Source organism: Pongo pygmaeus, chromosome 12, assembly GCF_028885625.2.
Source record: "Pongo pygmaeus isolate AG05252 chromosome 12, NHGRI_mPonPyg2-v2.0_pri, whole genome shotgun sequence".
Lineage (NCBI taxonomy): Eukaryota > Metazoa > Chordata > Mammalia > Primates > Hominidae > Pongo > Pongo pygmaeus.
The window spans coordinates 39,101,732-39,129,560 of NC_072385.2; the positions used below are offsets into that span (position 1 = coordinate 39,101,732).

The 27,829-nt window shown below is 37.1% G+C and overlaps 1 protein-coding gene across 1 annotated transcript; it reads left to right on the forward strand.

The window, feature by feature from the left end:
- The first annotated feature begins 294 nt into the window (after window positions 1-294).
- SLC5A7 (solute carrier family 5 member 7) lies at window positions 295-27,297 on the forward strand. The gene is made up of 9 exons (XM_054475785.1): window positions 295-535; window positions 1,856-2,084; window positions 5,795-5,908; window positions 6,665-6,820; window positions 11,546-11,694; window positions 15,221-15,364; window positions 19,370-19,523; window positions 21,776-21,993; window positions 23,540-27,297. Exons 2-9 carry the CDS (start codon window positions 1,907-1,909, stop codon window positions 24,167-24,169), a joined length of 1,743 nt encoding a protein of 580 aa, XP_054331760.1. The 5' UTR covers window positions 295-535; window positions 1,856-1,906; the 3' UTR covers window positions 24,170-27,297.
- Window positions 27,298-27,829: the final 532 nt, after the last annotated feature.

Consider the following 27,829-nt stretch of genomic DNA (forward strand, 5'->3'; position numbering starts at 1 on the left):
GATTGGGAATGACCCTAAGGGATCTCTGCCCAGTTTTCTGGAGGAGGAGATGGGAGTGGCAGGTACTTGCCTAGGGATGGGGATAATACGGCTGGCAGCGCGGACCAGAGCCCAGCCTGCCCCCCAGCTCCATGGGCCCCGTTTCCTTCGCATCCCGCACACCCACCCTCCTCGCGAGGGCAGCGTCCCCAGCACACGCCCCAGCACCACTCTCCTCTGACGTCCGCCTCCCGAGCTCTGACGATCGCCCCCGCCGGCCGCCCTTATAAAGGGGACTTTTCCCAATACTCGATCGATTGCCACCTCGCCCTGCGCCGCGCGCCCTCCGCCGGCGCCAACACCTGTCAACTCTGCGCGCTCCCAGGTTCTTGGAGACGCCGAGTGAGGAGCCGCCCTGACCGACCGGCCCCCGTCCGCACTGCACCCCCGACCCACCCCGCACCCTCCCTTTCTGCACCCTCGCACCCACACCCCTCGCGGTTCCAGGGGGCGGCGGCCCCGGGCGGAGCGCTTTCGCGTGCAGCTACCACTCCAGGTAGGAGCGCAGCGGGCATTCCTGCGCCTAGAGGCCCGCACCCTCGGAAACGCCTTGGGCACCGAGCCCGGGCGGTTTTAGAGGGGAGGGACGCGGCGTTTTTCCCTCTCGGTGGGATGCAAGGGCGGGTTTGCTGTCTGGTACCGTTGCTGTCAGGGTGCAAGAGGCTGCAAAGTCTGGGCGCAGGAGATGGGTAGAGGGGGCCGAGGAAGGGCCGCAGGGGGCCGGGAGAGCATCGGGCTGCTGCGGAGAGGAACTTGCCTGCTTGGTTGTTCACAAAGGCAGAGAAGACCCAGCCCGCGGGCGCTTCTTTTGCCTCCTTTAAATTCCAGAGAGGCTGATTCTTTCCCCCAGTCTCTTCACCCACCTGCATGCACAAATATCAGAGTTTCCCCCAGAAACTTGTGCTTGAGAGTTTGGGTTCATGGAACAGCCGTGGTCACAAAGGTAAAAAAATAAAAATAAAAGGGAACAAGAATTTCAAAAGGTGAATGCTTTCGAACTTGACATCTGTCTTCTAAGAGTCTTGATTTTAATATCTTTGACGCTTCTGTTGTGCTTTTAGGCAATTGTGTTTAAAACAACAGCAACAACAACAACAAAACCTTTTCCTGTATGTACCATTAATGGGGGTGATGAATTGAATGAAGGATATTGGGCGAAGAAGATCAAGAGAATGGACACTTTAAACAACAAAAAACATACTTAGTTGTTATAGTAACTTGAACTACAGAAACTTGTTGAAAATGTGGAGTTTGATGTGTTTTTGAATTGGATTTTTCTAAAGATTTTTTCAGATTTTTTTTATCAGATTACCACTGAAGCCATTCTCTGAAGTTGTTTGAAAGGACAGATAAAAGAATGAATAAATTAATGGATATTTTAAAATTTTCAGAATGGTCATTTATGAAACACTTAACACTTCTAGAATAAATAATTCTAGAAGAGTAACTTAATTCAAAACGCAAATACAGCCCTACTGTTTGTAAATGATTTGACAGTTACTGACTTAAGATATACACGACAGGTTAATTTTAAGTTTAAAGCATGTATGAAACACACAAGGATTATGATTCCATTTGTTAAACTACATTTCTATTTTTTTCTGTTTCTGGCAAACTCAATGTTAAATTGTTAAACAGAAGTAGGATAATGTAGTGGACACTTATTGGTAACTGCCTGTTTCACGTGTGGTTTCAGGGTTGTACTCTTTCTGTGAGTGGCACAGGATCTCGTATGAGCCAGCTGGTTTATTCCTGGCTGCCTACATGTGCATAGTGTGCTTGACTGATTTATAATGCATCCCTGTATTTTCTTCAGAAGTCTTAATGAAGTAGCCAGCTGCAGAAGAATCTGGATCATTAGATAAAAATGGCTTTCCATGTGGAAGGACTGATAGCTATCATCGTGTTCTACCTTCTAATTTTGCTGGTTGGAATATGGGCTGCCTGGAGAACCAAAAACAGTGGCAGCGCAGAAGAGCGCAGTGAAGCCATCATAGTTGGTGGCCGAGATATTGGTTTATTGGTTGGTGGATTTACCATGACAGGTACGTTCAGACGCCGCCGCCGGCTCCATGCCGTCCTCCCTTCCTTGGCATCTGTGAGTGTGCAGCGTGTGGCTTCAGAGTGACAAAGCAAATGTTGGTCTTTGTCCTTTGGGGATTCTTCATGTTCACTAGTTATATATATTTTAAAATAATTTTCTATTCATTTAAAACCTAAAAATAAATTGGTTTCAACTCAGTAGTACTTGAACAAAAATGATTTTATAATAAATCACTGGACTGAACAGCCATGAAACAAATCTTGGCTCTCTGGGCTGTTGAGCAGATGGAAACAGAGTAAAAACAAAGAGGTGGGGGAATGGGAAGCTGTCCTAGTATTACAAGCTATGTATCTGCTAATTAATGTGATAGGCAGCATCTCAATGTGTTCAGTAATACATGAATAAAGTTGTGACTTTGAGATTTAAATAAGTGCCAATGAATACCATCTAGTGATAGTTTTTAATCTGCATAAATAAATTTTGGGGTGATAATATTCCCAATTGAGTGATTCCCTGTTTTGAAACCTAATTCTTTCATTTAATAACTAATTCCTCACAGGAAGACAATCACATGTTATGACTCCACAGCACTAATAAAGAGATTTCATGAACCTTGTTATAAAAGGGAAAAGCTAGGGCGTGTCCTCATAGGAATCCCCAGGCCACCATCTGTAGTCATCTCTCATTCAAACCTTCTTTATGTTAGCAGGAGCTGATATTCTATCTTACTTTGCACTACGGTGGTTCTGTTTAAAGGGTGATTTGTTTCTTTTTTATATTCTTCTTGGTCGTTGAAAATAATTCTGAAAAACATCAACTTAAAATTATATGTTTAATATTTAATACAGTTGCACTAACAACACATATTTCATTATAGAGTCTTAGTAGAGTTTTTAAACATTTGCAACATAGCAAGAACTCTGAGTGTTCATTGGAAAAATATCCCATGGGAAATTATATCAAGTGATGCCCAATTTCAATCCCGAAGGGCAATTTTAAAATGATTCACCGTGTATATCAGATAGTTTACCAAACCAGTCTGGGGAGAGGTCATTCATGTTCTGAACCCCTTGAGTTTGGCAATCTGAAACTTACAGTGTTCTATGTGAGCCATCAGTTTTACCTTTCAGACATTGACATTTTATCTTTGTTTAACTCTTCACCCACTGTACGTGGATTCATTTGGTCTTTATAGCAGCATTATGATGAGCATCTGGGGTTAAGTGGAGATCCCGGGTTACAAGGTTAGCAAGGACTAGGGCTGGAGCCAGAACCAAACACAGGTCTCCGGTGGTCATGCTGGTGACCACCCCATGCTGTGCCACATGCAGCCCTGTAACTAGTTTCACTTTATTTCTTTCAAAAGGTGCACAGTTTGTAAACACTGTAGAAAGAATAAGAAAGTTGCTGTATACCAAAATATGTTGTTTATTGAAAATAATTATAGCTCTCTATTATTCTCATTTAATATTCTGTTTAATGTGGTCATAAAAGTAATATTTTATATTTTGTTTTTACCATTTAGAATGTTTTTTTTCAACTTAACAAGCTATTAAAAGGAACGGAAAATATTTGAATGATGCTATTTTTTATAAAGGGCCATGATCTTCCTCAGTTTGTAAAACTTTTTTTTCTTTCTCAGAACTCAAAATAACCTTGGTCAATATCATAATTCATTTAAAATCTGAACCATACTACCTAACCTTGCCAGATTGATTGACTTGGATATATTCTATAAAGAATAGAGATTAAAAAAATGTTGATTCTTTTAAAAATGTATATAGTTTAAGAGGTTGTGTTCTCACTCATGGATCTGACACAAAATATACAAACAAGGAGAGTAAATGCTGTTATAGAAGAGACTAAATTCATTTATAAAGGGGACTTTTAAATCTTAGTAAGTAGCCAAGCCCTCACTTCTATATCACAATAGTTGCAATGCTTCAGGCACCAATTTTCTTTTTGGACAAGGGACAGTAGACTTACACAATGACAAATGATCACTCATGATCTTTGTGCTTGTAAGACCATCAGACCATTTACTTTATGCAGTGAAACATTGACGTGTTAGCAGTTCCAGTTGCCTAGTAGAAAGATAAAGTCTCAAGTTTTCTGCCTGTAAGAATTCATTTCTTCAGGTCATGGTTACACACATAGTGAAAAAAAAATCATTTTTAAAATTTCAGCAGGGCTTAGAATAAGAAAACAAATGTCATTTGTTATTTGTGTTAACACTGGGTATAAAAGCTACTGCAAAGGTGGGAGTGATTGCTAAATATGTATTTGTTTCCAGGATTTTGTATATAAACTTTTCATTTAAATGTACTTAAAATTCCTATGTAGGAAAATCTTTTTATGTCAACCCTAAGATTCCCTCTTCTTTGCTTTGTATTAGATTAAAAGCCAGATAAATTTTGGCATAAACACAATAGAAACACATCCTAGGTAGTTTTGTATAGATATTATTTCATTTACTTCTAACTGTGAGATTTTGGAAAATTCATCAGAGTTAAATTTTATTCCTAATGGGATGATGCAATCTAGAATTCAGCCTCATATCTGATAAATTTTTATTACCGACCTGTGACCATCATAACTTTACACAAATTCTGTATAAGGATTGTTTATAACATTTTGACTGTACTGTAACCTCAAAAAGGTGTAAACTGCAAAGATTTAGTGTTCTCTTCAACATTAGTTTTTCAGCAAGGATTCAATATTATACTGTTTCCTCAGAGAAAACGGTGCTAGTATTACATTGTCTATTCAGAGAAAAATATTAATCTGTAGATCATTCTTGGCTCAAACATGTTAAGTCAAAACTTATTTTCTTTGGTTCTTTGACCTCCTTCCCTCAGCTATTGTGCTACATAAATTTTATTTATCTGAATAAGACATTTTTCATTACTTCTTGTCAAATAGTAAATATCTTACTAAAAATCCATATTAAAATATAGAATTGCAAGTATGTATGCAGTTCACATTTTACCTTCTTCTGAGTGCTAGGTAGTCTAGGCCTTAAGGTAACATTTAAACTCACTTTGGACACCTTGTAGTAGAAGTGTCATCTCGATCCTCTCTTCACTCCTAATAATTTAAGGTAGTAAGTACAACTTAGTGGTGATGGAGATAAGATTTGCAAGCTCTGATATCCCCAGAGTGTTCAAGAAAAGACTGTATTAGTGAAAAGCACATTTCCACAAACTCACCCCACACATGCGCGTACACACGCACGCCACTCCGTGAGGACAGTATAAAAACATTAATACAATTAAAATGGAAGGGCCTTGAAATAAAGAAATTTTACCCCATGACCTCAGACTATATTACATATAATATCATGAAAATGTTGCTGACTCCATGCATTTAGAAAACATCTAGGGCAGCACCATCCAATAGAAATATAATATGAACCACAAACATAACGTTAAATTTTCTACAAACCTCTAAAAACAAAAAGAAATAGGTAAATTAATGTTAATAATATAATTTATATAACTCAATTCATTCAACATGTTTTCATTTCAACATGTGATTAATGAAAGAAAAAACATTTGAAATCTGGTGTTTATTTTATATTCCTAAAACAACTCAATCTAGGCTAGTCACATTTCAGGTGCTCAGTAACTTCTAGTAGCCACTGGTTTGGCAGGCAGATGTGGGTATGACAGGTAAGACAGCATCACTCCCTCACTTTTCATTCTGTTTCAGCTACCTGGGTCGGAGGAGGGTATATCAATGGCACAGCTGAAGCAGTTTATGTACCAGGTTATGGCCTAGCTTGGGCTCAGGCACCAATTGGATATTCTCTTAGTCTGATTTTAGGTAAGTGAAAGTGCACATCTCAGTGACTCACTCGGTAAAGTATACAGAACAAGAGTATAAATAACAAGTGGAATAACAAGTCAAACACTCTGAATAACCATTGTAAAAAAAATGTTCCCAGAGATCTTTAAGGAGTCATTACCAGAAACTGGTAAGTAGCAGAACACTAATGCTTAGATTATTTGATCTCTTGGTTAGGAATATATTTTAAAAATCCTTTGGACCTGTGGCTATCAGCACAGTGAATTTGTTGACATAATCATGTTTTATTTCTTTCAAAATAAGTATGGATATATCATTAAAAATGAATCAACTTGAAATGTACCTGTATTTCTTTTAGCAAGTCAAATGAATAAGAGGTCAAAAGTATTATATAACAGAAGGTACCTCATTTTTTGGGCACTCAAAAGGCTTTTATTGAATCTGTGCTTATTCAAAACCTCTAAATGCTATATTGAGTGATAGAAATGCATTGAGGCATTTAAGTGAGCAATGTGCTGGTTCATGTTTTTCAATTCACATGCCTCAATATGATCCCACTTGTCCTTTGGACACATACAATGGTAAGTGTACTAAATAAATTACATTAGATTGCTAAACCTAATATTTATAGTAGGTTGGTACTGTGTGCAGACTTGTTCCTCAATCCATACAGGTGTTCTGGAAAATGCATTTTCCTTGATAAATGGCAGCATAGTAAAAGACTATTATATTACATTTTTTTTATTTTCTCCTAAACAGTTGCTTCATTTTTAGGTGGCCTGTTCTTTGCAAAACCTATGCGTTCAAAGGGGTATGTGACCATGTTAGACCCGTTTCAGCAAATCTATGGAAAACGCATGGGCGGACTCCTGTTTATCCCTGCACTGATGGGAGAAATGTTCTGGGCTGCAGCAATTTTCTCTGCTTTGGGTAAGGAGCAGCTAAATTGTTCTAGCTGCATCTTTGTAGTTAACTAAACATCAGATACACAACCTTACTTTCTTCAGCCTTGGCTTCTGAGGACATTTTTATTAAAACCATATACTGAACCATATTTATATGCATAAAAGCTTAATGGAAATTCTACGTTTACTTGCAATATGGTGGCAGAGGTTAAATAAAACCTCAACTACACTTTCCATACTTGAATTGCCTCATTAGACCAATAACTATGAATTATAATGACCAATTTGCTTTTATGAGTCATATATGATTTTGAACAAAGAATAATGAATTAAGCATAGCTAAAAAGTGCAGTTTACTTAACATAAATGTTTAAAACAAGGATTCATGAACCAGGGCTTAGTGAGAATACTAATATATATTTTTGGTGTTGAATAAATTTAAATAAATGATTTATATCTTAATTTCTTCCAATAAGTGTTCTTCCTGCAAACTGAGAACTTTTTACCTCCCATTGTTTTCCCTCTAATAACTGCCATGTTAATTGGCATAAACACAAATATAAAACTATCTAAACTCCTGAGACAACAGTGTTGCATGTTATTCTAAAAGCACTAATATTTTTAGAGATGTTGACTTTTTAAATAAAATGTCTAATTAAAAACATATATAAAACAGAGTCAGTTCCAGCAGTAAATAACATTCCTAGAGAAGTGAGATATCACCAACCCTCTGCTGACAGAATAGGTAAATAATGTAAGTCACACAGCAAAACTACAAACTTGAAATAGTTCCATAAATTGATATTATAAAGTTCAATGTTATGGTTTAGTAGTGGAAAAATTGAAGTACGGTAGAATGTAACAAGAATTTCCCCTTCAGTTTAAATGTCTTCTCAATAACTTACATGAGAAAGCTTGCCCATGCCTTAGCGTCTCCTCAGCTCCAATCTACCCTTAGAGACACAGGCTTAGATGTGTACCACATGGGACCAGTTGAGAATGTTGGACCTGACTGAGGCTGTTGAGGCAGCTGGGAGACAGAAGCTCCCCATAAAGGTGTGCACTGCCCCGCCTTCAGCACATCCAATTTCATCCCGCAGGTTAGTCAGGATTTTTTTGATTCCCAACTATAAAACAGAGTGACTGTTGCAGAAACAAGAGTATTTGATCGTTATAAAATACAGCAAGAACTAGGTGGGGGCTGGGCGCGGTGGCTCAAGCCTGTAATCCCAGCACTTTGGGAGGCCAAGACGGGCGGATCACGAGGTCATGAGATCGAGACCATCCTGGCCAACATAGTTAAACCCCGTCTCTACTAAAAATACAAAAAATTAGCCAGGCGTGGTGGCGGGCGCCTGTAGTCCCAGCAGCTAATCAGGAAGCTGAGGCAGGAGAATGGCGTGAACCCGGGAGGCGGAGCTTGCAGTGAGCTGAGATCGCGCCACTGCACTCCAGCCTGGGCTACAGAGCGAGACTCTGTCTCAAAAAAAAAAAAAAAAAAAAAAAAAAAAGAAACAACTAGGTGGAAAATGCTGCACTTCTCTGGTGCTGGATAATAATACTCCACACCCACTGCTGCTCTTATGTTCTAATGATATTACGTGTAAAACTACACCTCCCTTTCCACCTGACTCTCATTAGCTGAGTTGCACTGGGGGCTTGTTTGGCATTGTGTTCAACACCAAAAAATGTTAATTTTAAGAACAAATTACCTGCTGAGGTATCAAAAAAGGAGTGGGCTGAGTATATAACAAAATACAAAATGTTCACTCATTGAATAAAGATCAACTTATGTAACAGAGCCCTGAAGAAAGAATATAATTAATAAGCAAATGCTTCTAAAGTATTTTGGAAATATAAAATATAGTAACGAAACTGTGAACTTTGTTATAATTAGTTTTGTATATATGTGTGTCTGTGTTTGTGCCTGTATTACAATATACAGTCAGCTTAAGGATGTAGATGCATTCTGAGAGATGCATCAGCAGGCAATTTTGATGTTGTGTGAACACAGAGTGTCCTTACACAAACCGAGTTGGTAGCGCCTACTACACACACAGGCTATATAGTATAGTCTATTGCTCTTAGACTACAAACCTGTGCAACATGTTACTGCACTGAATACTATAGGCAATTGTAATACAATAGCTATAATGTCACTAAGCAATAGGACTTTTTCAGCTTCATTATGATTTTATGAGAATGTATGTATTTGTGGTTCATCATTGATGGTAACATTATTACCTAATCCATGACTACATATGTAAAATATGTTATTGTCTGTATCTTTCTAAACACTCACATGTATCAAACAACATATATAAAAACATTGCTGCTATTGCTTGAACTCTTTGGGAGAGAGAGAGAGAGAGTGCGTGTGTGTGTGTGTGTGTGTGTGTGAAGTTACTTACTGGGTACTATGTACATTCTTTGGGTAATGAAAGCACTAAAAGTCTAAACTTCACCACTATGCAGTATACCCAGGTAACATCATTGTACCTGTAATCTTTAAATTTACACAAATAAAAAGTAATAGTTGGACTTAATTAAAATTTAGGTTTATTACAAATAATTTGGTATATTCAAGAATATATAAGATCTATTACCACCTTACTGTGAATGTGTATAGTTCACCATTGAAACATAGGAGAATCTTAAACTATCTTCTTGGTAGAAATTGACATCTTACAACTTTTTGAAGAAATGTGTATTTATACTTCTAACAGCTCAAGTTCAGTGGATTTTCATAGCTTTGCAGTATACTTATTTTATAGCTTCATGAGTTGACTAATATTTCCTAGTATACCTCAAAGTATCACTTTGTTTTACTTACAATTGATTTAATTTTTCAGAAAATCTTTTAGAGAAAATTTTATCTCAATTTTAATAGTGGTATTGGAGAGGCGATTGACGTCTCTAATATCTCTGAGTTACAGTTAAGTGACAGCATCTACTAGGACCCCAAATCTTTGAGATTTTAGTCAGCTAATCTTTATTTTATAATTGAACTTTTCATAATTCATGGTATATAGCTTAGAAGTGTTATTAAAGTGGAGAACTACACACACAAAAAAGAACCACAAAGAGTTGCAAGTAAAGTTTCAATTAGAAGTAAATGATCTCAGGAAAAACTAACTTTTCAAATATCTATAAAACAATATCTCAGTCAGTTATCTAAAGTCACTCATCTATAATTATCTCTCATCCTTGTCTTCATTCTCCACCTTCTTACTAGATTTTTCTTTTTAATGGATCTTTACTCCGGAAAATAATTTTATTTTATCACCATAGCAAAAGCACTGAAAACTATTTCTTACTGGTATTTTGGATAAACACATCTTATATTGAGATAATGTAGTTTCATCTCCAGTGGGTTGCATATACTACTAGCATGCCAATTGAGGAATGGGGGTAGGGTGTAAGACAACTCAGTTGGCTGCAACTGATGATACATAAATTCACCAATCCATTACATGTATGCATTTAATAATGTGACATGTAAACTGTATAGTTTTGAGAACAATAGGGAAAAGGCTACTAAAGCAACAAGTGAATTATGAACTGTCAGTCCAAGAACCACAGCGGCCCAAACTGGTCATACTTCAATATGTTCAGTGGAAATATAGGGACCAATAAACACAATAAATAATGTTATAAAGAGAAACATAAATTTGATTTCCAAGAGAAGTTTAAAATGTTGATGATGAAAATTATTTAAAAATATGATATTCAAATCTTAGGCTCTTCAGTATACTGGTATCCTAGGAGCAGGACTGGTATGTTCTACCAATTAAATAAAAGAAGAGTGATCTGTCGCAAATTAAAGAGGGAGAGATTGATTAATAACATTTATCAATTTGATAATTTGTTCCTACAAATTTTTCTCAATTCTTTGCTGCCTTAACCATTTGTTAGCTATCAAAGGCCAGTAGGGGGCAGAGTAAATGCAAAGTGGCAAATGAATGTTAATTGTAAAATGTGGAAATGGGTGATCATGTTTCTCAGAAAGCCTTGTGTTTTTCATAGATGTGACTAATGTATTTCATATACAGTTATGTGCCATGTAATGACGTTTTGGTCAATGATGGACTGCATATATGACAGTGGTCCCATAAGATTATAATAGCATATTTTTACTGTTACTTTCTCTGTTTAGATATGATGTTTAGATATTCAAATAGTTACCATCATGTTACACTTGCCTACAGCGTTCAGTACAGTAACAATCTGCACGAGTTTGTAGCCCAGGAGCAATAGGCCATACCATGTAGCCTAGGTGTGTAGCAGGTTACACCATCAAGATTTGTGAGTGAGTACATACTGTGAAGTTGCACAACAGTGAAATCACCTAACAACACATTTCTCAGAGCACATCCCTATTGTTAAGCAACACATGGCTGTATTTGATTGAGTCAGAGTTCCAGATAGTGAAATTATTTTGAGTTCTTGTAATGTAATTAAATTTCTCAGTAATTCAGGGTCTTCCATAACCATACCATGGATCTGTGTGTCCTCCAAATAAATAAGTTAGCAAACCAGTAATTTCAGAAAGCAAAAGTATGTATCTCACTGAATTTATTAAGATATACAAATTTCAATATAAAAATTAACTTTAGGTGTTATCATCCACTGCATTTCATATGACAGAGAGAAAAATGTTGTTTATCACTGAACTTTCACTATGTCCTTATACAAGGTGCCCAGAACCTGTCTGGGCACCTTGACCACAGCACTCTCTTGTTTGTTTCAGGAGCCACCATCAGCGTGATCATCGATGTGGATGTGCACATTTCTGTCATCATCTCTGCGCTCATTGCCACTCTGTACACACTGGTGGGAGGGCTCTATTCTGTGGCCTACACTGATGTCGTTCAGCTCTTTTGCATTTTTGTGGGGCTGGTAAGTGGGAGCACCCAAGATTCTCCTCTTTTTTTTCTGTAAAAGGTAATGTATTTTATACCAACTCATTAAAAATGAGTAGAAATGTCACATATTATATGAAATTTCAAATTTCTCCATAAATTAATTAGATGAAAAACTCATCATTTTGATAAAATTTGACAGAAAGGTGTGCTCTCCATTGGATTGTTAGAAAGGTCTAGGTCTTCCTTTCCTTAATGCCTAGATTTGATGGAAACTTATGCATGATCTCCTTTTAGTATTTAAGGCAAACCATTTTCCTCGGCAGAGATAACAAAATTCAAACCTTAGTGGCAACCTGTATAAGTCTCCCTTTATGTTAGTTGGTGAATCCTAAGAATGCTCATAAGACATAGAAATGATCCCATTGGAAAACTGTGGATTTCAAATATTAATCATCACTATTTGTAGTCTAAAAATAAAAAAATTCTTAATTATATAAGGCACCAGAAAGATTTATTATCTGTTGTTTTTATTATAATTATGAGACAGTATTATTAGTATTATTAGCACTATATTAAAAGCACTTTTGTGTGTCTGAACATATTTTAGTCAATGTTGAAGAAATGTAAAGAGTATAGTTATGCATATAGTATTCAATACCTAAGATGTATCAAAAGAAGAAGAAAAACTCGAGTGTCCATGCTGGGCTAGGGTTATCATAGGTTCACGTACATTATCTCATCATACACATATATTATCCCAGTTGTAGATTCTGTAGGGGCAATGCCCTCCTGCAAAGGCCACGGACAGAGCAACCTAACACTAGAGATCATGATTCATTTTCCCAAGGATGGTTAAATACTCTTGATTCTCCTCATCTTTATTTATTTATCTTACAATGTAAAGCATTTCATTACATTTTACTTTTGACACTAGACACTTAGAAATTAAAAATGAAGAAGTAATCTCATGCCCTTCTCTCCTTTTTATAAACTTTCCAGTATCTCTAATAATATCTTAGAGGAAAAATTTTAAAAAACAGACTACAATTAGATGTGCAGTTTAACTATAAATTTACATATGCTAGCAAAGATTATAGTATTTTCTCTTTTTCTCCTTAGACATTTTATTTGCATTTCATGGGATTTCATCCATTCATATTGTAACTGAATATGAGAATATTTAGTTTGCTCAAGGACTCCCACTATTTTGTATTTAAATTACCAAAATTAAGTGGACCATGCTGAAATTCTGATTTTTCCTTAGCATCAACATAAACTTCCAGAAATAAAATAGGGAACATAGAAATAAATCCTTCTTCAGAATGTCAGGAGCCAGGTTGGTTTGGCAATGACCGCTCTCATAACTGATGCACTAGGTATTCCAAGAAACACAACCCCAGGGAATGAACCTATTATTGATGATGTATGTGATTTCTCATTGCTTTGTATGAAACTAGAACTTAAAACCCACGGGTGCATAAATCAAGTATACAAGTGTAGAGATGACAGTGCAAATATGTTAGAATATTTTTTATGCCACAAAATTTAGCCAAATTGATAAGGAATGAAGTTCTGTTGGTTACTAGATAAGGCCCTATTAAATTGGCTGAATAAAAGAATAAATAATGTTGTTTTCCAAACTTTAATTGCTGTATGAGCATACATAATTAATCAACTTACCCCTTAGACCATCTTCTTTTTTCAAATTCTCTAATGTTATTGATTTTATCATCACCCCTAGAGCTCCAAAACTGTAAACTTGAGGTTTTTCTTTTCATTTTCCCTCTCTCTGACCTCTCTCTCCTTCTTGTAAGGGTTGTTGACTTGCTCTTCATAATCCTTTTTAGTACCAATAATTTTTCATTCCCAATGTCACTGCTTTACTTCGGGCCTTCATCTAGGTGGAATTGAAATCACCTACCACTTTCCCTGACTCTTCCTTTTCGCTAAACTCACTATTCATATCTATGTTATTAAATTTCAGAATAAATTCCTCTGAAAACTTTTTAAGACGTAACAGAATTTTTTCTAGCTTCCAGTTGCCTGCAAAAACAAAATACAATTCCTTTAGCTTGCAATTTGAGTTTTCTCCACACATCCATCTTTATCTCTCCCATTTCCCCAAGCTACTCCGTGTCAGCAAAGCCTGTCACCAACAGATGTGGGTGCGAGTGTACACACACAGACACACCCCATATATTCTTCTACTCTTTGACTTGCTCCATCTAAACATCTCTTCCTTCTTTATTCTTCCACCTGTTAGTATTGGGCCCATCTTTGAAGGCTTATATGTCACCCATATATTTCTTAATCACATATTTTCTTGTTACTTTAATGAATGGATATCTTTTCCTTAAGGAATGGATATCTTTCCCTAATTCACAGAAAACATAAAAGTGTGTGTGTGTGTCTACACACACTTTTATATGGATATACATTTCAAATATAATTTTTAAAAAATTTCTATTTTATTTTGTTTATTATTATTATTTGTAGAGACCAGGTCTCACTGTATTTCCCAGGCTGGTCTTGAATTCCTGGACTCAAGCAATCCTCTAACATTGTCTACCCAAAGTGCTAGGATTATAGGCATGAGCCACTGTGCCTGGCAATTTTTTTTTCTTTTGAGACAGGATCTGGCTGTGTCACCCAGGCTGGAGTGCAGTCGCTCAATTACCACTTACTGCTGCCTCTGCCTCTCAGGTTCAAGCAATCCTCCCGTCTCAGCCTCCTGAGTAGCTGGGACTACAGGTGTATGTCACCACATCCGGCTGATTTTGCCCAAGTTGCCCAGTCTGGTCCAGAACTCCTGAGCTCAAGAAATCCACCCAGTTAGGCCTCCCAAAGTGCTGGGATTACAGGCCTGAGCCATAGTGCTCGGCACCCATTTATTTATTTATTTTTTAAATACAATTCTTTTTTTTTTTTTTTTTTTTTGAGATGGAGTCTTGCTCTGTTGCCCAGGCTGGAGTGCAATGTCCAATCTCGGCTCACTGCAACCTCTGCCTCCAAGGTTCAAGCAATTCTCCTGCCTCAGCCTCCCAAGCAGCTGAGAAATACAATTCATTATTAGAACTCAAGTTTGTGTTACCCAACATTTAACAGAAGAGGAAAACAAAAACAATCTACATCCCTCCCCTCCTCCCCCCACCCACACACAAGGGGATATATATCTCAATAGCTACCTATCTATTTACGTATGTGTGTGTGTGTAGATGGACAGAGATAGATAGATGATAGATAGGTAGGCAGATAGATACATAGATAGATTGACAGATATTTCAAATATAATATTTTCTTCCTGGAGATTTTATGTTGCTGCTGCTGTAGTTTGTATGACATGGTATAATCAAGCATAGAAATAGTCAATGTGTTATTTTAATTTATCTAAATCAGTATTTTATGGTGCCCAACAAAAAACAGAGAAGATGATTTCTGGTCCTTCTCTGTCTGAACTAGAGGAATTACTGAGCTGTGCAGTGTGTGAGGTGTATAAATCTTGCATATATCAGACAGTTGAAAACCATCGCCTAGGGCTCCAGTGTCACTTTTTGTTGCAGTGGATCAGCGTCCCCTTTGCATTGTCACATCCTGCAGTTGCAGACATCGGGTTCACTGCTGTGCATACCAAATACCAAAAGCCGTGGCTGGGAACTGTTGACTCATCTGAAGTCTACTCTTGGCTTGATAGTTTTCTGTTGTTGGTAAGTAATGCTCTTACCTGAGGAATGTGATCTAATTGTTCCTAAAATCAAATTTATTTTCACGATTTTCATATTCATAGTAAAAAATGTGCTTGTGGGCTCATGGCCATTTCTGAATTGAGGACTCTCTATTGGGAGGGTGGAGCCAGGGCCGGACTATCGTGGCTGGCAGTGTCAGGGTGGAGAACAAATGAGGCCCTAAGGGGACAGCATGAGGTGTCCTGTGTGGTGTGTCCTCATTTCCGTTGTGATGTAAGTCAAGGAATAACATGCTCTACCCCCAGGACTTTCCCCAACCTGAAGGCAAAACCTTGTAAAAGCTTTATTTTGTGTTTTGAATTAAGGCATGAAACCTAACTTATGAAATAAGTCTCTCATTCACTCTTGAATTACAGAGTAAGTGAATTAGTAGTGCTAGAGGCCCTAAGTGAGGCGGGTTGGAAAGGCACGTGTCACTCAGGAAAGATGCCAAGAGAGAGGCCCTCAGGAGCCAGAGGAAGCTTGAAAACAGGCAGAACTTCGGGGCAAAGGTGCAGGCACTTTGAGGAAGACACAGAAGAGATAATGGCCGATCCCATTGAGGCAAGAGGGAACAACCAGAAGAACTGACCAGATTTTACGACTGTGCTAATTAGAGGAGTTAGGCCTGAAAATAACACACTGTATTTGATTTCAATGTAAGAAATCGATTATGGCGGAGTGTGGTGGCTCACCCCGGTAATCTCCGCTCTTTGGGAGTCTGAGGTGGAAACCTCACTTTGAGGCCAGGAGTTTGAGAACAGCCTGGACAACATAGCAGGACCCTATTTCTACCAAAAAAAAAAATCTTCTCAAAAAAAGAAATGATTACTTTTTCTATTAAGCTTAAAGGGAAATTGGTTATTTTTGTTTTCTCTGTAGCAGGTTGGCAATATTGTATGACTTTGTGATCATGGCACATGGCTGAATTTTAGCATTACCTCAACACTCAAAGTGAATGTGTCTTTTCCAGTAAAAAATTTTCTAGTAAAGGGCGGGAAAATATGGCAAAAATATTTTTCCAGTACTGGACTGGAGGGCTTCTTTGCCTAAGGATTGTTGAGAAATCTGTTGGCTTTTTCCTGGAATGGCTTAAACTCATGAACTGGAGGAATAAGAGTAAATATGTATCTGTAACTATACCTGCAGAGTAGATGTGCTTATGGTTACATCATAGAGAGGATGAGACTTAGAACAATTAAGCAATTTGTCAATAATCACATCATTGTCTGAGTTAGAGATTGATATAGAATATTAAGACCTCAAAGTCCTTTCCCCTACACCACACTTTAGTCTTCAGACTATTCATCTTTAAAATAAGACATATAAAAGTGATGGCTAAATTTCTTCCAGCTCTAAAAAATCATATGACTTAGTCATATCATGATTCAAATTATAAGACAAGTTAAAATGAAATAGTACATGTTGAATAAATGAATGAACTATAGAAATCAGCCTTGAAATGTTGCATCAATGGTCTTGATCTTCCAGTTGTCTCTCCTACATCCCCTACATGAAGATGACTTGTCAAGTCCTGCTAATGATACTGTCAGTGTATCTCCCGGTCACACTTGGAACCTGCCCACTGTCCCCATGTTTGCTCTCTATTAGGTAGACTGTATTCCTTACCTGGTCTACTATGATAACCCCCACTCATCTCCCTGATGGCAGCCTGCCCACCTCTTACTCCCCCATGACCACTTTCCATATTAGTACCTACTTTAGTCAGTTTGGGCTGTTGTTACAATTTACCATAGACTGGGTGATGTATAAACAGCAGAATATAATTTTTATAATTCTGGAGGCTGGAAATCTGAGACCAGGATACCAGCATGATTAGGTTCTAAAAATGGCAGTATTCCGGGTTGCAGACTGTACACGTCTCGTTGTGCCCTCACATGGTGGAAAGAGGGTGAGAGAGGTCTCTGACCTCTTCTTAAAAGGGCCCTAATCCCATAATGAGGGCTCCACCTTCATGACCTGATTATTTGCCAAAGGCCCCACCTCTGAATATTATCATGTTGGGATTAGAGTTTCAACATAAGAATTTTAGGACAAATATTCAGTCCATTATATCATGAGAGCTTCTGTTTGTAGATGAAGTCAGACTTTACCCTACTTAAAAACTTCTGATGACCTAAATGTCCAAGGTGATGAGTATGTAATTTATGATGTATCAATCCATTCAAGTCGTTGACACGCAAGATGTTAATGATATATTGATAAAACAGGTCACAAAATGCAAGGAAAATGTTTTGGAAGAATATAGACTTGAGGAATGGGGTTATGAATTTTAGAATTTTTTCCTTTAATTACTTTTGAACATATATGACTTTTATAAGAAGGAGATTGTTATGGTATCTATGTAACAGACACTCTGCTTAGCCCAGGTGAGACCATGATAAGACAGATGTCCCCAGAACCCAGAGCCCAATGACAGAGACAGGCAGTTAATGAAACCTCAATACATTGTGCTATGGCAAGCTCATTTATCAATTCGTTCATTCGTTCATGTGACCAATATTTATTGAATATTGACTTTATGCCAGGAAGAGAAGTAGCAGTAATCTAACCAAAAGTATGTTTCCAGCTTCTCCTCCAACCACTGCCTCACTCACTGACCTCTCGTCATACCAAATACCCAGTGGTCTCAGCTGCCTGGTCACTGTCATTATTTGCTTTTTTCCTATTAGTTTCTCTCTCAGGTACTCTCTTCTCCCTCCATCTCCACCTGTGGAAATGCTCTCAAAGCCTATGGACAATCTGCACTTCATTTCTGAAGGTTTTCCTGTTAACATGCAGCTACCCTTTCTCTCTTCTTACCCCCTCTTTCTCATCGCAAATAATTAATGGTTTATCATTTTAATTCCCATGCAGACCTCTTTATATCATGCAACAAATTGCATTATAGTTTAAACATTTTTGATTGTATATGCTCAGTAAGAAATTTAAGCACATTCCAATATAGGTATGTATATCTATCATTTGCTTATATATTCTGTACTAATGTATGATGTAAATCATTTAATAAAAGCAACCATACAATATTTAGGTAGAAAGTAAAATGAACATACATAGAAGTTCTAGTATTTTATTTGATACCAGCTGTATTGCATTGAGCACTCTGCAATGCTCACAGTGGAAAACACCACATACATTGACTCTCCCAGTAGAAAGTAAGTTCCAGGGAAAGAACCATGCCTATGCATGTTTGTGCTCTTGCAGCCATTACATTGCCTGACACATGATTGGAGTGTATAAATATTTTGGGTTTGCATTGATTCAGGTTAAATATCATACTTTCAAAATCTTAATTATTTTTTGAGAATATTTTATGATGGCTAGAACCACCAGATGATAACAAATTGAAGGCCTCTAGAGTAGTTTAAATGCAGTTCAAAATAGGTAAATTAATGAAAAGAAATAATTGCTGTATGTAATTATAGACAAAAAGAACTTCAGGAAATTCTGCATAATTGAAAGTTGATGATACATTGTCTTAGTTCAGTTGGGTAACAAAGCATCATAAACAGAATGGCTTATAAACAACACAGATTTATTTTTCACAGTTTTCCACATGGCTGGGAAGATCATGGTGCCGGCAGATTCACTGCCTGGTGAGGATTCGCATCCTCATAGAAGGCACCTTCTTGCTGCCTCCTCATATGGTGGAAGGAAAAAAACTCCTTTGACTTCCTTTTATAAGGAATCCACCCTCATGGGCTAATCATCTCCCAAAGTTGCCAACTTGATACCTAATACCATCACCTTGGGGATCAAAATTTCAATGCATGAATTTAGGGGGAACATAAACACCAGATCATAGCAAACATAATGATACTAATTGATATTTGTGGCTACATGCCACTTTTTTAATACTTCTAAGTTGTACTTATGATTCTAAATGTGATTGCAATAATACTCTTTAAAAAAATAAAATAGTTGTTTGCCTCTAGTTCACTCTCCATCCTTGTGTTTCCCACACAGATGCTGGGTGGAATCCCATGGCAAGCGTACTTCCAGAGGGTTCTCTCTTCATCCTCAGCCACTTATGCTCAAGTGCTGTCCTTCCTGGCAGCTTTCGGGTGCCTGGTGATGGCTGTCCCAGCCATACTCATTGGGGCCATTGGAGCATCAACAGGTAAGTCTCTTGCAGCTTCACCACATGTGCCAGTTAGTTTACCAATCCCCACCCAGACACCCTTCTGTCCCACTTCCCTCTTACCTCCACATAGTGAATTCTTTCTCATCACATTCATGTCTATATATTTGTTACAGCATTCAGTAAATTGTATTTTTTTTTTTTTTAGTATAGACGGGGTTTCATCATGTTGATCAGGCTGGTCTCAAACTCCTGACCTCAGGTGATCCACCTGCCTCGGTCTCCCAAAGTGCTGGGATTATAGGTGTGAGCTACTGTGCCCAGTCTCCAATTTTTTTGATTGCTCACTCCACTATGAAATATTGATGAGCACATCCTCCTCCCAGTTTTGGTATATTTATCCATCTTTTATATGCACTCCTGTCAGCAGTGGATCTCAACCAAGGTGCATGCTGACATCAGCTGGGGAATGGTGGGGGGATCTTTGAAAAATACGGATATCTGGCCTACTTCACAGGAATTTTATTTTAATAACTGAAGATAGAGATGGGCACTAGTGTTCTTTTAAAACCCCTAGGTGAGTTGAGAGCCAGAGAGTCACAGTCAGAGAAGCTTACTGTCATCCTCATGACCTCCCTAAAGATCACTTTGAACTTGAGATTTCTGCTTTACATCTTTAGTAGTTTTTAATTAGGAGTTTTCTTTCTTGAAGAAAGCGATGAATAAGTGTTTAGGTCAAGACAAACTAAGAAACAAAGTCACTTAGAGAATAACTTATTAAAAAATGGTTTTGAAAAAAGAGCATTATGAAATGTTTATCTCCCTGTTAGACTCTATGTAGAACATGTTCAGAAGCTCATCTTTAATTTAATTAAATGTATTAATTACTCCTGACCATTATGTTCCTGTGCTGTAACTTTTAAGAGCACTCAATGAAAATACATCATGTTAATCCAAATTCGAAAGCATCTTCTGGGTAGAGGTAATAAAATGATTAAAGTTCACCTTTTGCCCTGTTGTATTTTGTAAAGGTGGTCCAGGGTGATGTTCCTATAGCAACTTTGACTTTCAATTAGTAGAGTCTTTTATTGGATTGTTTAACTTTTAGGAGAGCAGTCCTGGTTCATAGTGTACACTCTCCATTCCAGTTGTTCTTCCAGGAGACAAACACTTCAAAAGATGTAAAGATGACTGACAAAGGTGGTATGTAGTGTTTGTCTTTGAAAAAAAAGGATGGTATTTCTTTCACAAGCAGAAAACATATATGGACATGTGTGTGTTTGTGTGTGTGTGTGTCTCTGTGTGTGTGTGTGTGTTTGTCTCTGTGTGTGTGTGTGTGTGTGTTTATTGTAAGAACACAGGCTAACAGAAACAGCATTAAGTCTATTTTTTCTTGGATTAGATACACACTCTTGCTTGTTATTTCTGTTATCATAACATCTCAGTTAAGGCCACAAAGTTGCCTGCATGTAAGCAGGCTTTGATGACAATTGTAATAGAAAATCAGAGAAGAAAAAATGGTGGGATCCAAAGAGAACAATTCCTATTTGGTCCAATGATCATGATATTAAAAAAGTTCAGCAAATAAAAAGCCAACTATGCTAATGAACATTTAAGGATTCCATAGTTCTTCAACACATGCTACAACTAACCAGTACAGAAGCTATGTATTCAAAGATAAATCTGTGTTTCAAGTCTTCTTACCCTACCCACAACCAAAACTTCCTGAAAATTTCAGCCACATGACTGTACTTTTTATTCAATAAGAAGGGACTGTTCTTAATCTAGTGAAATTCTATGCAATGTGGAAATAGGAGAAAAGTAATGCTGAGGCAGCTTCAAAACCAAGTTTATGTACAAAGAGATGATGGTTGAGAATAGCCCTACTATTGTCTTTCTTCATTTACACATGAATAACTGAGCCTTAAAGAAGAAACAGTGAGTGTCCCACCACATTTCCAAGTGGTCGAAGGAATACTCTAGAATTCTGTTTATGAGAGTTTGTTTTCTATGATTCTAGGCAATGTGACACTGTCATTGCAGAAAGGAAATATATATCTTACCACCAGTGTCTGTTCAGGCATTGTGAATAACACTAATTATAACCAATACCTTTTAGAAGCCAGGAGATATAAGACATTTCCACTTGACCAGCACACGGACTTCACACCAGACTAATGTATATGATTCTGAGTTTATTTCAAAACAACCTAGTAAGTAGGATGACCCCAGATGGATAAAGAACATTTGGTTCTTTGGTGGTTGTAATGGTTGTTGATTCTGTTCAACAGACTGGAACCAGACTGCATATGGGCTTCCAGATCCCAAGACTACAGAAGAGGCAGACATGATTTTACCAATTGTTCTGCAGTATCTCTGCCCTGTGTATATTTCTTTCTTTGGTCTTGGTGCCGTTTCTGCTGCTGTTATGTCATCAGCAGATTCTTCCATCTTGTCAGCAAGTTCCATGTTTGCACGGAACATCTACCAGCTTTCCTTCAGACAAAATGTAAGAACAGTTTCTTTCAACCTGTCACTTACTAGCATTGCTCTTGCTGCTGCTGATGTTGTATTTGTTGTATATACAGTATTATATATTTATTAATATTCTACATTAAATCTGACTGTACTTTAAGCGTATGAGATTAAATAACAAATTATACCTATGCTGAATGGATGCTATCAATACATGTTCTTATTCATGTCAATACTAAAGGGAACAAATCAATATAATTATTTCCCAAGAGGTACAGTCACAGGGCTATCATTTAACCTTTTTGTCTTTCTGATGAAAGAGTAATGAAACCTAAACTATCCAGCAAGACTTTTAGTATAATTAAATTCTCTATGACACTGGAGAATCTTGGTGGAAGCAGGGCATAGTAAGTTGTTCGACACGTATTTTTGTAACTTCTGAACTGTTTAATACTTGCACTCCCAAGTCCCTTTTGCAGGAAGATATCCTCTCAATTTGATTTTCTTTATTGAATCAAAGTGGCTGCAAAACAGCATGCTTCTTGCTTGATTAAAGCTTTGCCTCTCTCTAGGTTTTAGTTAACAAAACAATCCCAGTGTTTTTGCTTTTGATTTGTTTTGTTTTGATTTTATTTGATTCTTTTTAATTAACCAAAGGAACTCCTTGGACAAGGCATTTCTGTTTTGTTTTTAATTTTACTTTAAGTTGTGGGATACTTGTGCAGAATGTGCAGGTTTGTTACATAAGTATGCGTGTGCCATGGTGGTTGGCTGCACCTATTGACCCGTCCTCTAAGTTCCTTCCTTGCACCGCCCCCACCCCCCAACAGGTCCCGGTATGTGTTGTTCCCTCCCTGTGTCCATGTGTTCTCATTGTTCAACTCCCACTTATGAGTGAGAACATGCGGTGTTTGGTTTTCTGTTCCTGTGCTGGTTTGCTGAGGATGATGGCTTCCACCTTCATCCATGTCTCTGCAAAGGAATGATCTTATTCCTTTTTATGGCCACATAGTATTCCATGGTGTACATGTGCCACATTTTCTTTATCCAGTCTATCACTGATGGGCATTTGGGTTGGTTCCATGACTTTGCTATTGTAAATAGTGCTGCAATAAACATACTTGTGCATGTGTCTTTTCAAGAGCACCAGAAGGTGGTTAGCTTTAAAGATGGTAGCACTTCTACAAAGAGATAAACTAGGGATGGCCTATGCTCTGTCAATGCCACATAAGAACTGTTCCCTAATATGTAAAGTGAGGAAATCCTCCCTTGCTTTATTATACCTCCCTGACACCATGTTAGCTCATCCTGCCTTTCCCCCTATGCATTCAGGAAAAGGCTCAGGTGGCCTGTGTGTCATGCATCTGGTATATAGAAACCCCTCCCAAAGGTCCACCCAGGAAGTCACCCTGATTGTTTGCTTTGGGTGCTGTAGCTGTAGTTGGTTTTTCCCATAGATTGAGCCATTTGAACCAGGAGAATTCTTTAGAGCAGTTTTGAAGCAAAAAATGTGTCTCATTCTTTGCCTAAATGAGCCAAGACACTGTGCAAAAAGCTGACACTGTGGCAATTTCTTACAGGCTTCGGACAAAGAAATCGTTTGGGTTATGCGAATCACAGTGTTTGTGTTTGGAGCATCTGCAACAGCCATGGCCTTGCTGACGAAGACTGTGTATGGGCTCTGGTACCTCAGTTCTGACCTTGTTTACATCGTTATCTTCCCCCAGCTGCTTTGTGTACTCTTTGTTAAGGGAACCAACACCTATGGGGCCGTGGCAGGTTATGTTTCTGGCCTCTTCCTGAGAATAACTGGAGGGGAGCCATATCTGTATCTTCAGCCCTTGATCTTCTACCCTGGCTATTACCCTGATGATAATGGTATATATAATCAGAAATTTCCATTTAAAACACTTGCCATGGTTATGTCATTCTTAACCAACATTTGCATCTCCTATCTAGCCAAATATCTATTTGAAAGTGGAACCTTGCCACCTAAATTAGATGTATTTGATGCTGTTGTTGCAAGACACAGTGAAGAAAACATGGATAAGACAATTCTTGTCAAAAATGAAAATATTAAATTAGATGAACTTGCACTTGTGAAGCCACGACAGAGCATGACCCTCAGCTCAACTTTCACCAATAAAGAGGCCTTCCTTGATGTTGATTCCAGTCCAGAAGGGTCTGGGACTGAAGATAACTTACAGTGACCCCATCTAAATAAAATACTGCTTTTGCAAACAGAACACTATAATAGGGTAGTTCTGGAGAGATGATATGCAGCATACAAAAATATATTAAAAATATAAACAATGTTCAGGAGGGTAAAAATTCATATAAAGTGCAATTGCACAAATACAAGCCAAGCTAGAAGGAAGCACCTATGAAAGCAACAACTTTGTTTCTCATCTATAGTAGTATTGATTTTGATGCTAGATAGTTTTGCTAGGTATAAAAAATAAATAAAGTTCCACTTAGAGAACAAAGGGCCAAATAGAGGTTTTATATTTGTTATGATAAAAGGAAGTAGATGTGAAAGAGCTTAAGAAAAAGGAAATTGGATAGTTTTGATACAAACTTTGTTTGCTAATGCACTGATGAGTCTAGTTTCATTATAGCACTGAAGCTATGAGAATAGCTTCAGTCACTCCCTTGAATGGTGCAATGAATTAACCAGCTGATTTTTTTCATAGTGTGATGATTAACCCCTTCTTCCATGTTCTGAACTATAACATTTGCTGAATATGCAATTTATTATTCTTTTATTAATGGCATGTAATATTCTGAGCACGGGCAAAGAAAACACAAAAAATTATGTATTGGCATTTATTCATGTGCAAGGTGATAGGAAAACAGAATCCATCTTTATAGAAGAGCACTGGGCTAATTTGTATGTTTCCATAGCTACTATATGCATAAACAAGAGTACCTGAAGGATTATTAAGCAACCTTAAAGCAATAAGTTCATTAAACAGAAAGTAATAGGAAGAACAGTACATTTTTATCTTTATCTCAAGTATATAAAGTTTTGCCCCATGATAAAATAAATAATATCTAAATTAATACATAAGTTAGTATTGGAAGTGAAATTGGGCCTTATGTAAGGAGAGGTAGCTACACAGCATCTTTTATGGTTAATGAGAGGCACACTGCTAAATTTACATATATTTCATTGAATACTTATTATGGGAAGCCCCCACAACACCTCCTGATAGTAGTAAAATGAGAAAAAAACAAACTCTACTAATTTTTAGTTATTCATTAATAGGAAAGATTTAGTGTTACAGGATCTCCTCTTTGGCACTTTTTCACATAAGCCAGTCTTAGAGACTAGACAAATAACTACTACAAAAAGTACATAGTGAATTTTAAAATGTAGAAGAAAGCAGAAAATAAAATACGGCCTAAAGTGAAGAAGCCATCAATTTTAACATTTGATGTCTAGGTAACATTCATGAGATTGGTCATTAAATACTATTTTGCTCCTTTTCTGGTATTACACATACACACTCCTACACGCGTGTGTGTCTGTGTGTATGTGTAATGATTTGTGTCCATTTCAAGTGTTTTCACACCAGTCACACATTATAGAAATAACTGGAGCCATGTCTACAAAAGCAAAGTGAAGTGATGAGCTGAAAAGCAATCAGGGAATCTGATCCCATAAAGAAAGTCAGTCTGAATTGTTGAAACTAAATTACTTCTTTTTCAAAAACACTTCTTTTCTGCAACTCATGAACAAAATGAAGTTAACTTAGTGTCTAGCATTAAGAATAAAAGTTGTATCTTGACTCTAGAATTCCTTTTGTAAGATTTAATTGTAATTGTCTCAAAGCATCAAATAATACATCTTTATCATTAAACATGAATTTAATGTTTAGGATAATTTTTAAAAGAGGAAATTAAATAATTTTACATGTCTCATATTTTCAGTGCTTTATCAAAATTTGATGGTGAATATTACATTGCATTCAAAATCTTCACTGAATATCATATATATCTAAATGAAAAGAGAATTACTTTTATTCATCTATTTTCTCAGAATCTATTCAGTACCCTATGGAGTACATGGAAGGAGTATATTTTTGGAGCCAGTAAGTATGGGAGTCCACGATTCTCAGGTATTGACTGAAAAAAGAAAGGGGCAAGAAATTCATTGAAGAAAAACTGCAGATACTAAAACATTTGACACATAAAAGTAATTAATTGCTGGAGACTACAATTCCTGGCAAACACCATTATCCCAGATGCACCATGCTCCCAGCATGCTACCTGAATGGTGGTTTTTATCCATCCTGTCACCCTGAGCATCTGTCTCAACCTGCTGAGGCACAGACTTCCACCATGTGCATCAGGAAACACCTCACTCATACTGCCATATAATGCAACAGGGAGGCATAGTCTCTCTACAGGTCTCTTTACATTGTACCATTCTGTTGGGCAACAGTTGTCCCAACAACCACACTTAAATCCAGTGCGGAAAAGAAGGTTAACAGTAAAAATTTCTTCCATGTAATTCAATGTCTCACAATAGACGGAAACGGGGAAAATGTTTGCCCTGTTCAAAGTACTAAAACTAGATAACTTAAATAATTTAAGCCAAGAAATAATATTATATTGTATTTAACCCATTATTCCTCACCCACCCTCAAAGTAGGTATATAAAAGACTAGTTTGTTATTAATCCACAAATGTGCTAAATGTTAGCAAGATGATTTTTAAGTACAAAAAAGTTTAAGTTTGCAAGGAAGGAAACAACGGTCACAAGGTCTTTACTTATGCACATTTGTGCATAAATTTCCACCCAATTTCCAAGACAGTTGTATCACAAAGCTGTGAAATGTGCAAGAGTATATTTTGTACCCATCATGTGCTCTGTTTTGACATAATGAGTAATGCAGACATTTACGTGTTCTTCCAGCTTCAATCAGTAGACCTGATTTTCAAAACCTGCCCTCAAATGAAAATAAAATAAATGAAACATTTAGACAATGGCTATATTAACCTTGGAAGGCAATACCTGTGGATAAAACATTAGAAGAAAACATATATTTTATTTTCATACTTTTGATATGATTGTAACATATTTATTGAGTAATTTAAATGCTTTGTTTTCCCACACATATTCAAATCAGCAAGCTTGTAGCTGGACTGCAATATCAACAACAAGTTGTTTCAAACACTCAGCATCAAAATACAACTTCATTGCTACACTCACAAGTAATGAATTTTATGTGAATATGAAATGAATATAAACTTAAAATAAGTGAATCTAATAAAATGGCTATTCCTCTTTTTACTTGGAAATAATAAATTAACATTATACTTTAAACATAAATTATGATTTCTTTTTCTGTTTTAGCCTTCATGTAAATTTACACTGGTATGATGTATAATTTATTGTAAGTTTGCTACTTCACAGACAGATGCATTTAATGGTTCTAGAACATATATTTTTATCTGTCAAATTATTATATAAAATTATGCTTAAAATAAGTATATTTGCAACTGTGTAAGTGCTTTAAGTGTAATGGCAATGTATTAAATTGTGCTGGTCAATTTAGGGTATCATTGTCTAAATTTGGCTTTTGGGGGCCCTCTCTTAAACTAAATGTATATGGTGCTTCAAGACAATTATGCAATGAAATCAAAATAAACCATCTCATTACTGGAGGACAGGCAAATGCCAAGTGGAAACGCTGCACCTCACGTAAGTCTTGGAGCAATATATGTCATAGCTCAAAAACAAATGTAAATTGTTTTTCTTGGAAAAGACATTCTACCATTGTACACAGGTCTTTTATAAATCAAAGAAATCAATAGAATAATATCCATTAAGAGTCTCATGCTTACTGACTGAGTCAGCCAGG